This window comes from Megascapheus bottae, chromosome 7 (assembly GCF_031878675.1).
Source record: "Megascapheus bottae isolate mThoBot1 chromosome 7, mThoBot2.hap1, whole genome shotgun sequence".
Taxonomy (NCBI): Eukaryota; Metazoa; Chordata; class Mammalia; order Rodentia; family Geomyidae; genus Megascapheus; species Megascapheus bottae.
The window spans coordinates 51,363,575-51,380,992 of NC_143515.1; the positions used below are offsets into that span (position 1 = coordinate 51,363,575).

Below are 17,418 nucleotides of genomic sequence, written 5' to 3' on the forward strand. Positions count from 1 at the left end.
ACATGCCTTCTTTGCTTCAAAGTTAGATCTACTGTCAGTCCTTTCTGCCTCCCAGCAAAAAGGCCATAAAATAGACAAAGGGCTGACTGTGTATTCATCTGTATCAGGATCATCAACACTATTAAGACCAATGTCCTCTCCCTCGAAATTTATGGAGGAACTATATAGGACTCAGAGTTGACATTTACATTCTTACCTATATATACTTTCTTGAATCAGAATCACCTATGTGTCTTTCCTGGAAAGATGCAAGGGAGAAATAAGTAAAATGTATTTCACTATAGAAATGCTTGGGCCCAACTATGTCAGGAAACACCAGGAACCAGTCAAATACTGTACAAGTCATGCATTCACCATGGAAAGGACAGCTATACACCTGGGCTGAGGCATTGTGTTACACTGTATATAGCTAGTGTTGCCAGTAGTAATGAAACAAGGTGAATGATGAACAAATCCTAATAAAGTCCCAGAGTACAGGATTTTCAGTTTTTCATCAAAGCTAAATTTGTCAAGGAACAGTTCACTGTCATTATCCCAAATCTTCATGAACATCTGGGACAGGACATATTAGGCCCTTGTCTATTAAATACATGTAGTGCTTTCATTCATTCTGTGTGGCATCAAACAATAACCAAAAATACAACCTTCCCCTGGTGCCTGAAAACCCAGAGTACTATGCCTTTTATCCCATAGAAAACCATTGTAATGAGCCAGGAATTTGGCCTAGTGGTAGAGTGCTTGCCTAGCATACATGAGGACCTGGTTTTGATCCCTCAGTACCACATAGAAAAAGCCAGAAGGAGTGCTGTGGCTCAAGTGGTAGTGTGCTACCCTTGAGAAAAGCCAAAGGACAGTTGGCAAAAGAAAAGAAAAACATTGTAATTACTTTGGGCCACTACTTTGGGCCTCAAGCAACAATAACTTAAGCAAAGTAAGCATTTGTTTTCTTACAAACAATACAAATTTGGAATAGGCAGTCTCTAAAGGGTTTGCCCAAGTAGCCTATCTTTTCTATTTTATCATTGCTAGCATTGATGTCTATGCTCTAAGTTTATGACTACAAGAAGTACTCTAGATAGGAAAAAGAAAAATGGAAGGAGGCAGAAGAGCGAATCCATCTGGTAGAGAAATCTATCTTTAGATGAATAAACCTCCTTTAGAAATAAACATTCCTAAAAACCCACCCCAGAACACTCTCTGTCTTTAGCCCTATCCTCAAAGCAAGTCTGGAAGTGTAATAATGTTTTAGCGAGATGCACTGCTGTCTTCAGTCAGGGTGTAGTGAAGAAGCAGGGATGAAGAGACACTGGGTCAGTGTGGACTTCTACCTCAGTGTTCCACCCACCTGCAATGTTTGGGATCTACTGAAGCCCCACATGCAGATTCAACATGTTGTCTAAAGGGAGGTAGAGACACTCTTCAAGGGTGCTTGGCTCAGGGTCTGTGGGCTTTACTTTTGGCCACTACTCCATGAAAGGGAGCAGAGGGAAGCCAACTCACGATGGTCTGTTCTGACTAAATCCTGGGAGCGAACAAAACTGGAGACAAATGGAGAAGGATAGGGGCTCAATACCCCAAAATACCACCTGCATCTGTAGGGTAAGAAACCAAGATGGTGGTGGTTTTGTTTCTCATTTGTTTCTCATTAGTCATTCCAGTGCATACAAACTAATTTTGAAGTTAGTGCCAACTTTTCTGGAGTTCTCCTAGGGAAGATCTGTTCCATTTCAAAACATGTGTTTCAGCCAGGTGTGGTGGCTCATGCCTATAATTCTAGCTACTCAAGAGGCTGAGATCTGAGGATCGAGGTTCAAAGTCAGTCCAGGATGGGAGACTCTCATCTCCAATTAATCACTAGAAAATGGGAAGTGGGGCTGTGGCTTAAGGGATAGGGCAGTAGCGTTGAGCTGAAGAACTCAGAGACAATGCCCAGGCCCAGAGTTCAAGCCCCACGACTGACCAAAAAAACCCCAAACCCAACAAACAACATTTATTTCACCTACAGTATTTCTTGTGCTGTGTGCCAGGGATGTAAGATAAAGCCAACAAGTTCCCTTCTTTGGAGGGCCAATAGTCTGGGCATGGTGGTAGAGATAGGTCACCACTCTGAAGTAATCAGTGCAGTGGGATGTGCTGGGCAATGTGTTCCCCAGGCCAGCATAGCATCATACCTAGAAGATGTTTATGGACCACATATATTCTGGCTGGTGATTCTCCATGATGCTCAAAGAAGAATCTGTTCTGTTCTGAGCCAAGCTCTTCTGGGCTGAAGAATCACTCACAGCTGCTTCTAGACTGTGTGCTCTGCATCCCTTCCATTTCTTCCAGTCAACTGTGCCCTAGAAAAAGTTCCTGAGATTGAAATATGTTTTCATTTTAAACATTGCAGAAATTCTCCTTGAACTAAAGCCAAGAGAAACTCTTGGGACTGGGAAAAATCCAGAGATATTCGAAGATAATAAAAATAACTCTACACTTGAATTTTTTTTTCTTTACTCTCAAAATCCCTCCAGAGGGCAATCTGACAACTTCCAAGTTTGTTTGTTTTTTTTTAAATAAAATATTCAGATTCCTTAACCTAGCAATTGCTCTTGTAATAGTTTATATTAAGAATGTGATTAGTGTATGTAATGCACAAAAAATGTACAACTATGAATGTATGTACCAAGGATGTACAACAATAATGATAATAACATCAACAACATTTCTTGTTCTTTGACCATGTTTTCATAGAAACAGAAAAAAGAATCTGGCTGATGATTCAGAGACTGCTGATTAACTGAAAATAATAGTCTCACAAATTGGTCTGCCCGTGCTGGCTTCAAACTGTGATTCTCACTCCTCAGCTTCCTTACTAGCTAGCATTTCAGGTGTGAGCCACCTGTACCTGGCTCCATGTTGTTTTGGTAATATTTCCTTCTGTTTACAAGTGTGTTGACATGGAGCAAGTAAACAACAAACATGGGTTAATGAGTCCTTTTCAGTAGTATAGTGTGTTGTAGTATGGAATGACCACAGTACTTAGGCCCTGAGGTCAAGCCCCAGGACTGGCAGGAAAAAAAAACAAAAAAACAAAAAAAACAAAGCCAACAAGAACCTGTCTAAAAAAAATAACCTAAACCCCCCAAAACTTCAAGAATAGCTCAAGTGGCAGAGAACCTCCCTAATATTGGAAGCTCTGAATTCAAGCTGCAACAGCAGAAAAAAGAAAGAAAGAAAAGAAAAAAAGGAAGAGAAAGTAAATGATATTGGTGTGATATGAGGAAATGAATAAAATCTAAAATTATATGTAATATCAAAGGGTAAGAATAGGAAAAACTTTAATAGCCCTACTTATTGAGCTAAATACTCATTTACTTATTTTTCTATCTCCCTGCCTATTCTTCTGCCTACATGTGTATTTACAAAATAGTCTTAGGTTTACCTCATACTCAGGATAAAAATCCAAACAATAAAACTTACATAAAGTACCTTCTTGATTAATCTCACACCTGAAATGTTAATGTTCCAACAACTTATTTGTTATTCTTTTTTTTTTTTGCCTGGGCGCTGTCCTTGGGCTTTCTCAAGGCTAGAGTGTTACTGCTTGGGCCACAGTACCATTTCTGGCTTTTTTTTTTCTATGTATGTGGCACCAACGAATCGAACCCGGGTCTTCAGGCATGCTAAGCAAGCACTCTACCACTAAGCTAAACTCCTGACCCTGTTATTCTGTAAATAATCACATATATAATTGTATTTGTTAAAATGATACAAAATAAACACATCAATGCTGCAGTGTTGTTCTACAATCTTTTGTTTCATAGATCATGAACTTTGAAGATGTCAATATTTTTCTATATCTTAATACTTTACTATAAATGTCTACTGTGAATTTCATGATACTTCATTATAATCAATATAATTTATCAATATTGTACCCTTTTTCACACTTATCCTATTGCTTTTGGGGGACAGATTCCTTAAGATGGAATTTCACCGTTAAATGTGGACAACGAACTGACAGACATCCCCCCAGAACACTGCAGCAGTGTGTGCACCTGCTATCCCCAGCCAGTGCCAAGTCAAAGCCCCACAAATGGTTGTCAGTTATTTTTGTTTTGTTTTGTTTTATGAAAAAAGATTGTCCTGGAAGTGTTTAGGATTTTTTTTAACTTATTGTAGCAGGGGTTTTATGGCTTCTCCTCCTCAATAAACTCTCCTCTCCTTTCTCCCTGTCTTTAAAAAAAAAACATTGAAACATGAAAGAAACTCTTTGTCCCTGGAACTGGAATAATTTGGAGTGCTGTTTTGCTAGGGAAGGAGATAAGCAGGGGCATGACTAGGGGGCTATTTGTATGTTCACTTTTTTTTATTACATTACTCATTTTGTCTCAATGTTCAGTTTTATAGCATAAAATCATCTGTGTCCTCATAAGAACACTTGTATGCCAGACATTATACCTTTTTAGCTTCTGGCTTCTCTCTTATTTCACAAAGATACTTGTGACACATTTCTCCTTCTCCTTTATCTAGTAACTTACTGTGCTATTTATTAAGCCTATTTAAGAAAACTAAATTAAGTCCTTCCTTTATCCTTCTGTTCCTACTTTCTATTTCATTTCATTTTGTGGTTCTACCTTCTTCATCAATTACGTTTCTCTGGTCAGTGGTAAAAGTATTCAACTTGGTGAATTTTCCTGAGTCTTCATTCCTGTCTACATTGTCTATAATCTGAATTTTAATTTCCTCTTTGATGAATTCGTATGAATTTTCCAAGTACTTTAATTTGATGAATGCGAAAGTTGTTCGCTGGGTATTTTTTTGTTGTTGTTGTTATTGCTGTTGTTTTGTTTTTGTGGAGATGGAGATTTAACCCATCCCTAGGCAAGCCCTCTATCAATGAGCTACATATTTCCAGTGAATGCTGCATTTTCTTGTGTTATTTTACTGTGATCAGAAAATGTGACAGTGGCTGGGTGCAATGGCTCATGCCTGAAATCCTAGCTACACAGGAGGCTGAGATCTGAGGATCAAAGTTCAAAGCCAGCCCAGGCACAAAAGGACCTGAGACTCTCATCTCCAATTAACCTCTAGAAAATGGGAAGCGGGGCTTGGCTCAAGGGTAGGGTGGTAGCCTTGAGCTGAAGAGCTCAGGGACCAGTTCAAGCCCCATGACCCATAAAGAAAAAAAAGAAAAGAAAATGTGACATTGTATCTTTTTTTACCTTTTCAAACATTTATTTAACAAGGATATATTTTTTTATTTGCTTTAAACTTTTTTATTTTATTTTTTGTTCTAGTATAGGTGCTTGAACTTCAGGCCTCAGAACATTTGCTTGGCTTTTTCTGCTCATAGCTAGTGATTTACCATTGGATCGACACCTCCACTTACAACTTTTCAGTGGTTAATTGGAGATAGGATCTAGATTTGTCTGCCTGGCTGGCTTCAGAGATCCTCAGATCTCAGCCTCTGGAGTAGCTAGAGTTACAGGTGTGAGCCACTACCACACCCAGCAGCATAGATCTTATTTCTGCAGTGGATCTGAATTAGTTCCATTTTTCACACTAATTGAAATTAAATACTAGATAAGGCATATATAGCACAGCTCATGGAAATGACCTTCGATCTCTAGCTGCTTACAGTCTAAATTAGTCTCCACATTGCCTGATTTATTGGGAAACTTGGTTACCCATTTCACTAGATGGATAAATCTAGTTCTTTGGATTTGAGTTTCTTCAACTGCAAAATGAACATTACGCTAGATAATCTTAAGGTTTCTGACAACTGTAACATGTTGTATAACTTTCTCTTGGATCTCCTTCAAGTGAATACCATTTATTAATTTGAAAATTGATTAATTCATGCAAGAGATGAGTGTGCTCATTTTATGCCAGGCACACATGGTGACCACTATCCACTAGGAATTCACTGTACAGTGTTGCTAATTGGCTTATGAACTGGATAAAAACAAAGGTTTCTCTTGAGGAGAATCATTACTCTGGGTAACTTATTAAGGGACAGAAAGTAGTATAAGCCTATCAGGTCTTTTGAATTCATAACAACAACACACAAAACAATGTTTAGTTCCATGAGAGAAAGGCTAAAAGAAATCCTATCCCAAACCCTCTTGATGAGGGGATTCTGAATTCTAGTGGAAAACACCAGTCTACAGCTGGGGGCATAAAACCCTGTGGTAAACCCCTCAGTAATCTTGCAGAAAAAAATGCTATTGAGTGAAAAATGAAGAACCACACCAGGTATGATGGCACATGCCCAAGATGTTAGCTACTCAGGCTAAGCCCAGGAGGATTTCAGTTTGTGGCTAGCCTGAGTCATATGCTTAGGAGAACCCATTCTCAATCAATTAATGACATGTCATCCCTGACAGCTACCTCACACACTCTCATGAGCACCTTTGTACAAAAGAGTAAGTACCTGTTCTAAGCAGACAAATTACAAATGTGTGTTCCAGTGGGGCAATGAGTTAAAGACACCTTCTGTAGACTCTGCCAGAGGGCCTGGTGAATTCAACAACTTCAGTCCACCTCGCCCCCTGACCTTGTGAAGAATGCACACTCGTGTGATGGCTTAGCTGATGGAGAGTAATTGAGTAACAATTCTAAAATACAGAGATCCTCATGTCACACTGTGACCTTTGTGGGAAAGGGGGCTGTGAAACTTTTGAATGCCTTCTATTCCAGAAGGAAGTTCATTATTCCTAGGAGACTTTTGTCCAGAGATTAACACCTGTTCAGCAACAAGAAACCCAGACATCACAGCGTGTGGGTTAAATGTTTTAAAATTCTCTTCCACTGGAGCCTATTTCTTGTTGCCTAGTGACTGCTGCATTGCTGGCTGCTGCCACTGATCGTTCCCAGAGTTATCCTCTACTCTCATAAGGAAGGTTATGATTGGACAAAGGTGACATCATAGCACATGAAGGAATGGCATCTCTGTCAAGATAGCAACAATAAGATGACTCAAGAATTGGTAGCAGCGTGTGTTTTGATTCCTTTGTGTTGCTTGTCTAATACAGAGTCAACACATTGTAATGAACATTCTCCTGATTTCTTGTAAAGCTAGTATTATTGCTGGTGTTGTAGTAGATTTCTGTCCATAAGTGTTCCTTGACAGCATATGGATTATCCTCAGATTCATTTAGTCAGTGCTAGCTCAGGCAAAGCTTCTCCCCCACCCCCCTAGGACACTGGTCAGCATTTGACAGGCTGAATAGAACAGATCACAAGCAGAAAATGACTGTCTCACAGCTCATTATCTCACCATTGCTTGCAGAGTGGAATTTCACACAAGGCAGGTTCTTCTTGCTGCTTATCTGAAAAGTACCTAACGTGGTTCCAAAGCATTTCCATTTCAAGGAGAGCCTTATAATAAGACTCTGGGCACCTACAGGAGGCATCAAAAGAGAAGAAAAAAGAAAAAGAAAAAAGAACGATTATACTTGAAAGCATAGCTACTTTTAAAAATCAAGTAGTTGGAGAAATCTCACACCTTTTTGAAAATAAACAGAAGCTCTTTGATTATTTTTGAAATTGACATCACACATGTGTACTGCTGTGAAAGACTGAGCCCAGGCTGACTTTTTGTGGACTCTGGAATATACCAGCCATAGAAGACATCCACTACACAATTGCAGTGTAGCTTGCACTCATTGTGGCCGGCTGCTTGATTAAATCATCTGTTAAATGCTTTCTTTTCTTGGTAAATATTCAGTATACAGCTCAGTCACAGCTGGTATAATTGGATAATTGCTTCCAATTAATACTGTTTCAAAAGCTCCAATTCCATATAAAGCTTGTAGTAGAACTATAACAAAGGCAAGCCCCCATGGGAAACATGAGAGTAAATTTCTTTCTGTAGTTCTACTAGAAAGCAATTCAAGAGAGAACTAGTAAATTATATATGATCCTGCTTTTACTTCTACCCATAAGGACCTGCAGGGTATCAGCTGAAACACACTGCATCTCCCCAAAAGCTAGCTCCAAGTAGTTGAACTTGTCATTTCTCCTTTGAATAATCACCAGCATTATTAAAGTGAATCAAAGCCAACCATACACTTCTTGGGGAAAGAGTATTTATACAGAATCAAATAAATCTGAATTATCATACACTTTCATTCAAGAAAAAGTAAAATAATATATGATTTTCTTTAAGAATTATATAGTGAATGGGATTTCTTTTCAATTACTTTTCCCCCTAGTTGGGGGTAATGGGGAGTTCATGCATAGTTAGGCAAACCCTCTACCACTACACTAAATCCTCAACTTTTTTTTTTTTGCCAGTCCTGGGCTTGAGCTCAGGGCCTGAGCACTGTCCTTGGACTTTCTCAAGGCTAGAGCTCTACCTTGAGCCACAGCACCACTTCTGGCTTTTTCTATGTGGTACCAAGAAATTGAACTCAGGCCTTCATGCATGCTAGGCAGGCACTCTACCACTAGGCCAAACTCCCGGCCTAAACCCCCAACTTTAAATGAAGCCTTAAATAAACCAAGGCCCGGTGTTATAAAATTGTAAATACTATAACTTGATTAAGATTCCATTTCTTATTTATTTTACCTATTAGAAATTCAGTACTCTGAGCATAATCATGAGAATGATTACTTAAAGAAATTGATCATTCTCTAAATGAGAATAGTTAAGCACTCACTCTTAAAACAACTTGTTAAAAAAAAAAGTCATGCCAAGCCGGGTCGGTGGCTCACTCCTGTAATCCTAATTACTCAGGAGGCTGAGATCTGAGGATCAAGGTTCAAAGCTAGCTTGGACACAAAGGGACCTGAGACTCTTTTTTTTTTTTTTTTTTTTGCCAGTCCTGGGCTTGAGCTCAGGGCCTGAGCACTGTCCTTGGACTTTCTCAAGGCTAGAGCTCTACCACTTGAGCCTCAGCACCACTTCCAGCTTTTTTTCTACATATGTGGTACCGAGGAATCGAACCCGGGTCTTCGTGCATGCTAGGCAAGCACTTTAACCACTAGGCCAAACTCCCGGCCTCTGGACCTGAGACTCTTATCTCAATTAATCTCTAGAAAACAAGAAGTAGCATTGTGGCATAGGGGTAGGGTGGTAACCTTGAGCTGAAGAGCTCAGGGACAACACCCAGGCCCAGAGTTCAAGCCCCATGACCAAAAAAAAAAAAAAAAAGAAAAAGAAAAAAAGAAAAAAAAAGTAATACATGCTCAGGATATATTTTCTTCTTTAATCGGCTTCTCCTCCTTCTCCTCCTTCTCCTTCTCCTTCTCCTCCTTCTCTTCCTCCTCCTCCTCCTCCTTTTGTCTTCTTCTTGGAAGTATTTTCAAAGGTAACCTTGTCAGATGTCTAGCATATATTATTCTGTCAAAAGTATTTGACTAGCCAGGTGTGGTGGCTCACACCTGTAATCATAGCTACTCAGGAGGCTGAGATCTGAGGATCCAGGTTCACAGCCAGCCCAGGCACAAAAGGACCTGAGACTCTTATCTCCAATTAACCTCTAGAAAACAGGAAGTGGGGTTTGGCTCAAGGGTAGGGCAGTAGTCTTGAGCTGAAGAGCTCACAGACAGTGCCCAGGCCAAGTTCAAGGCCCCCCCCCCCCCCAAAAAAAAGTATTTGACTAAGAACCCGTATTTACAAATGCAGCAATGGTATTCACCTAACACTATGTTGAAGATGAAATATACAACCTGTGGATGGAGATGGAAGCAAAAAACTGAAAGTGCGGGAAGGCATGACATTGTCCCCAATGACTATTGAAACTGTAACCTCTCTGTACATCATCTTTATAACAATACTCAAAAATCAAAAAACAAAACAACGGATCTGCTTTCAGCATTTAGTACATAGGCTGAGATAGGAGGAGTTTTTTTATTTTTTTGGCAACAGTGTGGTTTTGAACTTAGGGCCTCCGCTGGTAGTCTACATCTTTAGCAATGTTTCCAGTTCTGCCTTTTGCCAGTTGGTTCATAATGGGGTCTTGCAGACCTTTCTTCCCAGGTTGCCTCTGAACCTTGACTCTTTGGGTCTTAGCCTCTTAAGTAGATTGCAGGCATGAACTCTCATTACCAAGCAGGAAGGGGACACTTCCCCTTGAAGTTTGAGGCCCTAATGGGCAACATATCACCTCATCTAAAAAAAAAGTAGGACTGATCATATAAGATTTATTTATTGATGTGAACTCCAGGAAATGGAGAGAATATTTTTTTGTAAAAGAAAAAAGGGGGGAGGGGGGCACACATACAAATTGCTGTTAGCAATCTCCAAATCTCAGTGATCCTTTGAAATTTAATTTGGTTTCATTCCTGTCCAATCCTGCTTTCCGTCTTCCCATAGTGCCTAAGTCCCTTGCATGACACAATACGGTTCTTGAACCTATATGCTACAGATTTCTTGTCAAGTCTCTCCTTAACACAACCTGTCCTGTTCACCAGCGCTCACTTGTGTTAGCCACTGTTCCTCCTCTTGTCTTCCCTGGTCTCCATTTGGGAAGACTACCCCAGGTACATTTCTATACCCAGCTTTCTAAAGTAACAACTATGGTCTCAATTATACTTTCTCTTTAAAACCTTACTTCCCTGCCTAGCATCTGTCACTTCTAATATCATTTCTGGCTCTTACTGTTATCTTCTCATTAGAAAGTAAGTGCCATGAGGGCCGACACTTTCATCTGTTCACTGACAAATGGCCAAGACCTGACACCATGGTGGACACATCTAGTTAAGAGCTTCATGAACATGCCTTGACTAACCAAACATGCTCTGTGCCTCAATTTTTTTGTCCCTAGAGGCAGTAAAACTTGCTTGTTAAGGCACAGATTCAGGACTCATAGCTTAAGGATAGTCACCTTAAGGGGAAAACACTCAGTAAAAGTTTAACTTTCCGCCATCAGTAAAAGTTTAACTTTCCGCCAGATGCGGTGACTCGTGCCTGTAATTCTAGCTACTCAGCAGGCTGATCTGAGGATCATGGTTCAAAGCCAGCCCTGGCACTAAAGTCCATGAAACTTTTTATTAACCACTAGAAAGCCAGAAGTGGCACTGTGGGTCAAGGGGTAGGGTGGTAGCCTTGAGCTGAAGAGCTCAGGGACAACTCCCAGGACCAGAGTTCAAGTCTCATCCCCCCTCCAAAAAAAAATTCAACTTTCCAGGTAAAAGCATACATCATTTACTTATCTTCACATAGTTAAGTGTGTGTAGAGAAGCCACAGGATTCCTGGTCCTTCTCACCACCAAACGTCAGAAGCATTCTAGTATTTCTTCTAATTCATCTCAGTCTAACAGCCAGTTACATGACTTGAAGGTTTTCTACTCAGCCACCAGCTGTGAAAGTAATAGAACTTTGTTTCAATCTCTCTCCTACTACTTGTGTGTTTATTTCCCTTAATCTGCAAATAGGAAACATTGTTTTACAAAACAAATAAGCATGCTAGGAAGCGTTTCTCCCCTTTTTCTGTATTACTTTGCTAACCAAGCCCATCCTCAAACCCTGATCATACGTAGCCACTCATCTATAAAAGACTCACTTTGCCTTTTAGAAAATTCCGTGCAAATGGAATCACAAAGGTGTGATTTTGGAACTGGTTCAGGTACACTGGGTTCTTGGTTACTTTGAGACTGTGTAGCCTAGGTTAGTCTTTACAGTCTTCATATCTCAGCCTGGCTAGTGCCGGACTACAGGTGTGCACTTCACCTGGTTCCATGTACATTTTTTACATTAAGCCTTGTAATATAGGCTCACTAAAATATGCCATTCACGGGCTGAAAGGACATTTAGGGTGTTTCCAGTATGGGAAACTAATCTTTTCAATTTTCACTGATTGAGTTGCTAAGAACAGTCTGTTTCACAAAGCTTTCATTTCTCGTGGGTAAATACTGAAGTTGTTGGACATTTTGAGTGGTATGTTTTGTTCCAGCCCTAAGCCTTGGGGTTAAAATGTGGTCCTAAGGGTGGGCCAGATATCATGGGTGTCATGAACAAGATTTGAGCACAAGAGACCTGGGATGGATACATGGATGAAAGACCCAGTAAGGCCTTAGAAAAACACATGGTCAACTGAAAGCAAGAGAGGTCCCACAAGAAATCTTAACTTGAAGACATCTTGCACCTAGCTTTCTCAGCCTTAGCAAGATATATCTGTTAAGTCACTTAGTTTGGGGTTTTTTTATTATGGCTGCTTTAGCATACTAAGACCCTAGGACATACATGATAAGCAAATGTTAACTTTACAGGAAATTCCAAAATTTGTTTTCCACAGTGGTTGAGCCTTTTCACAGTTCCACCATTAACATGTGAGGTTACAATTGCTCCACAATTTAAACATCAGTACAAATGTTGATCCTTCTAATTTTAAACACTTTCACGATCAGTTCTTAAGTTCAAGGCTGGAAAATAGGATCAGAGTACTGGTTATAGATGATTGCATTTCATAATGGATGTCCAAATTTTCGAACAGATGGTATCATTGGCATTTCTCAAGTAACACTATTGTATTTACAAACATACTTAATTCCATATTCTATCCCATTTTTCCTGTATCTCAACATGTCTTGTTTGTGTGTGTAAATAGAAAAAAATCAACTTTAGGATATTTAATTAACAGCTTTATCTTTCAATAATTGAGATGATGAAGCAAGAAGAGCACCAGCTCAAGGACAGTGGCAACTACACAAGACCCTATTCTAAAAAGACACACACACACACACACACACGAACATACATACAGAGTTTAAAAAAAAAAAACCTTGAAACTGAAACTTTTTAATACAGATACACCATCAAAAGAACAGAGAAACACAGAAATGTTATAAAACAATGTTTATTCTGTAATACTTTATCATAATGAATTGCATTTCTTTGGTAAAAATAAACTTTATAAACATTTTAATCATCAGAGATTAGATACAAAAACTTAACATTCGTAAGTTGTTTTAAATGTGAGCAAAGACTGGCAACTGAGACGTGGGTGGGCTCACATGTGACGGGTCATCTACTGGCAGTTCAACTCAGGACAATTTATGCTACATCAAAGAGAGGAAACAATTTAATAACACATTTCTTGAATCAGAAGCACTCTTATACTTTCATTTAAAAATAAATAAGTTACGATGAAATGGCAATTATACATTTTATACACTATATGATGGCAACATAATACTTTAAAATTAAGCATTTCATTTCATAAAAATGTACAACCATTTTAAAAACAAGTTTGTTTTGACAATGGCACTGGCAGTTAGTTAGGGAAAAGGTGGCAGGAATAAAATTAAAATACTCTATCTTGCCTTTCAATAAATATTTTGACTACATCATTACCATTGAAGTAAACTTTGTTTAAATCAAAGTTTACACATTTCAAACTAACAAAAAAAACCTATAAAGTATATGTAAACCAGAAAGCCTCAATATTTTTTTTAAATTAAATGCTATAGTCTCCACAAAAGGATGTTGAGTTATTGTAGTAAGACAATAGTCTTTACAGCTTTGTGACGTATTCACGTCTGTTGCTTACATTGCTGGGGAAGGCCTCCTGGTCTAGCAAGACATACACATTCCTTCTAAACATTTCCTCAAGCTTTTAATCTATGCTAACGTAAGTTTAACTGACCACCTAGTATGACCCTTTACATAATGCTTCAGAAAGGAGCCAAAGAAGAGTATATATACACAAACCTTACAATATACAAAGGATTCTAAGGTAGAAGTCATGCTGGTTTTGAGGACAGAAAGATTCCAGAGTAGTAAGAGAGGTGATTCACTACCAGTTCTTTCCACTAATATAGGTATATATGTCTTCCTTTCAATTTAAAAAGTAAAATATTAACTAATTTGGTGATATTGCACAAATAAATTTCAAAAGTATGAAGTCAAGAAACACTGATTCTATTGGGTATGCAAAAGATGAAGATTAATTGTGCTGAGATAAAACTTTTACTAAAGATGTATTACAAATGAACTGACTGCAACAAAATTTATACTATTTTGATGTAAGGCAAATTAAGTGAGCTTAAATCACAGTTTTAAAATATTTTAAAAAACAAAACAAAACATGTAATCTCTCTGGAGTTTCTGAGTTGCTTTCTTTCCAGCAATATTTGTTAATTATTACTGGGAACACCATTTCCAGGCCACAGGATTGGAATGACTTTCTGTAATTGGATGGTCGTGAGCCCTGTTTCCATCTCAACAAAGCTGAGCAATGAGGCCATAATATCCATGCAAGTCACAGTAAGGGAACTGTAATGAAAAAGTTTCTTCCCCTTAAAGATAACTGCCTTAGTATGTTAGCAAATGGAAAAGTGATATACTGAATTCTAGACAAAAATTAAATGTGAAATGTTGAAAATCCTGTGTATCTTCCCATTAGCTTTTTGTGCACATGAATTCACTGCTCTTGCTGATGATCACTGTAGCTTTAACATTTAAATTTTGGGGAGTGGAACACTGAAGATTCAGAGGAAAAAGTGATAAATTTGAAGTTATTCCTATATATAATATGACAAGAATCTTTGAAGATTCCGATTAGGATTGAGAATAAGTTTTCCTCTTCCTTATATCATTTTTATTTATTTACAAAGAATAATCACCTGATGGACAGGAACCAGAAAGAATATCTGTGGTACAGAATTTCAGGAGAACAAAGTAAAGTGGGATAAATAATTACAACACTGTTAACTGGTGACAGAACACTTAGCCAGCATGCATAGAGCCCTGGGCTCTAACCAGCATGGCAAGGAAAGCCAAACAAACAAAAAACACTGTTACTAAGGTATATCCACAGGACCACAGTGAAGAGCTCAAAAATAGTCATTAAATTGATTTCTGTAATATCTTTTATACTGTGGTAAAACACAGCAGAAGAGGCTACTTTCCTTTAGCACTTTCTAACGATATTGTATTTATGAGGAAGAAATTCTAAATACTTCACTCTGTATTACCCCAAAAATTGAAATTTTCTTGTTTCGGAGCACCAATTTTACTAATGTAGCTATCTAGATTCAATTATATTAATACAGAAAAAGGACAAAGAATATTAATGCTGCTATCCTTGGCCTAAAGATTGATCAACTAAAAAAGATGCTCTTATCATTCTTCTTTGAAATTTGCCCAAATAAAAATTGTACATTAAAATAAAAACATTCATCTTAAAATATGAACCTTGACTGCACAGGTGTGTATGTATGTATATAAATCCATATAAATTATATGAAAACAAGATCATTGTATATAACAGAGGATTTATCATAAGTTAAATAAGTTACTCTCACTGTTGTAAGAAATAATGAACTAATGGTATTAGCATTCACTGTTCTTTCTGAATAAGATAGTCAAACTATGTAAGCAATATGAAAACTGTCTCATACAAGATTTGTTCAATACATAAATCACCTGGTCAATGCACTTTTGGAATAGTAATATAAAATCTTTTAGCATGGATTAATGGCACGTACAGGTATTACACTGTCCCTTCAAAGAGTTTCGTGTAAGACCTAATTTTATATGAGTTTTTAAATCCCTGAAGGTATTTTATCTTTAGTTTTACTAAAACTTTTAAAAAGTAATTTAATATACAATTTTAATTCATACAAAGCTTGGAAATAAGTTTCTACTCAATGACCTTACCTATGATGACATAAATAGTATGTGAAATTATATTCCATTACTGTTACAATGCTCTCAGAAAACAGTGTATTTAGGAAGGAAATAAAGAAATAATGACTGGGAGCATGGCTCAAGTGGTAGAGTACTTGTCTAGCAAGTATAGCCCTGAGTTCAATTCCCAGTACAGAAAGAGAGAGAAAGAGAGAGAGAAAGAGAGAAGTAAATGAAAGATTCTCTTATTGCAAAAGTATGTCAAACTAATGTTATCCCACATACTCTATGGCTGTATTCTCTCACTGAATAATTTTTACTCAACAAAGACAGCTACTGGCTAAAATTTCAACAATGGATGCAAAGCACTGTAGGAAAGAATGAAAAGCCTGAATGAGTGCTATGCATTATTTGAACATTTTGAAGATACTATTATAACAGGAATTAGTCTTCTTAGATGAAATCACTTCCCCAAATTACCTTTTCTAATACTTACATAACCAAAAGTATTTTGCAGTCATTTAGGATCTTTTCCAACGTATACAGGACTTTGCTCATGTCACAACAACAACAAAAAATAATTTAAGACAAAATAAGAATCACAAACTTATCTATTATATTGTGAGTCCGAAAAGGATATTATGAAGATATCAGCAGTTGATAATTATAGCTAATTACAGATGGGAGAGAAAAATTAAAAAGTTATAGACTTGCCAGATCTTACATTGTGACACATTAGTAAAGGAGCTTTTCCTATAAGTTTAAGACAGAGGCTAGGGATTTCCTTACATTAAAATTTCTAAATCTTGAAATCACTTATCACAGAAATTATGTTTTTTAAGCATTTAGATCACATATTTATGGTTGGGCATGATCCAAACAGCAACTGTTTAAAAAAAAAAAAGCAACCAAAAATATGTTGCAAGAAACTATTGGCACCCTTCTCCCACCCTAAAACTATCTTTAGTCCATTATGGCTTTGATATCCCTTGTAAAGAATTAAGGAGAAGAGTATTGCCGCACTATAAAATAATTTCGCCCTAGTAAGTACTTCTATTTCTTCCATTGCTTTTGACTTTGTGTCTTTGCAGTACTTATTAGGGAACCTAGACATGTACGGATTCCAGCAAGGTGGAGCAGAGAACCAGCTGCTTCTTTGAGCTCCTCATCAATCTCTTGACATGACTGTTTTCGTATCTTTTTATCTGGCTGCCCTTTTTGAGAGTTGTCTGGACAAGCCTGTGGCGCATAGCCACTGTCTGTAAGGGGATCATCTTCATAATCAACATCTGTGTCTTCTTCACTATGAAATCCTTCGCTGCCCCCGCTTCCTGCATGGCCATTCTTTGGGATAAATTCATATACCTCATCCACAGACGACAGGGAAGACACGCTAGACCTGGATGCACAGCGCTGCGCTGCCATGCTACTTGCACTGTAATTGTGATCTTCTTTTGGGTCAATGCTGGTGGCTGAAGAATCACTTTCTTGTAATCGCACAGCACCGGGATGATTAAATGCACTGCTGTAATTCCTCTTCTTTTGCAATGATGTTTTAAGAGGAAGAGGCTTCTCACCTGCAGAAAACATAACTACCAATAGGTCAAATGAATCTGACTGCAAACACAGACCACTGAAAATATTCTATCATTCTGGGGCAGTGAATGCTTTATATTAACTATGTTTTTACAGGCTTCCCCTCACACCTTTTACTCAGATCATATTATTCTGTAGGAATTAATCTGAAACATTTAAAAAAAAAAATCACAAAACACAGAATGCCTTAGTATTTAGCAAACCATTATATATTTGTATATATTTACATATATAGCAAGCCGTTATATATTTGTATAAGT

General features: G+C 37.9%; 1 protein-coding gene across 3 annotated transcripts in view; it reads right to left on the reverse strand.

The window, feature by feature from the left end:
* Positions 1–12,772: 12,772 nt before the first annotated feature.
* The window catches only part of Foxn2 (forkhead box N2), a 35,495-nt gene continuing 30,849 nt past the window's right edge, over positions 12,773–17,418 (reverse strand). For 2 of the 3 annotated variants that reach the window (XM_090336980.1, XM_090336978.1), the window contains exon 6: positions 12,773–17,154. In XM_090336980.1, coding sequence (XP_090193106.1) covers positions 16,616–17,154 — 539 coding nt within the window. In that variant the 3' untranslated portion in view covers positions 12,773–16,615. The remainder of the gene's footprint in view (positions 17,155–17,418) is intronic. The other variant, XM_090336979.1, reaches the window with a different exon arrangement.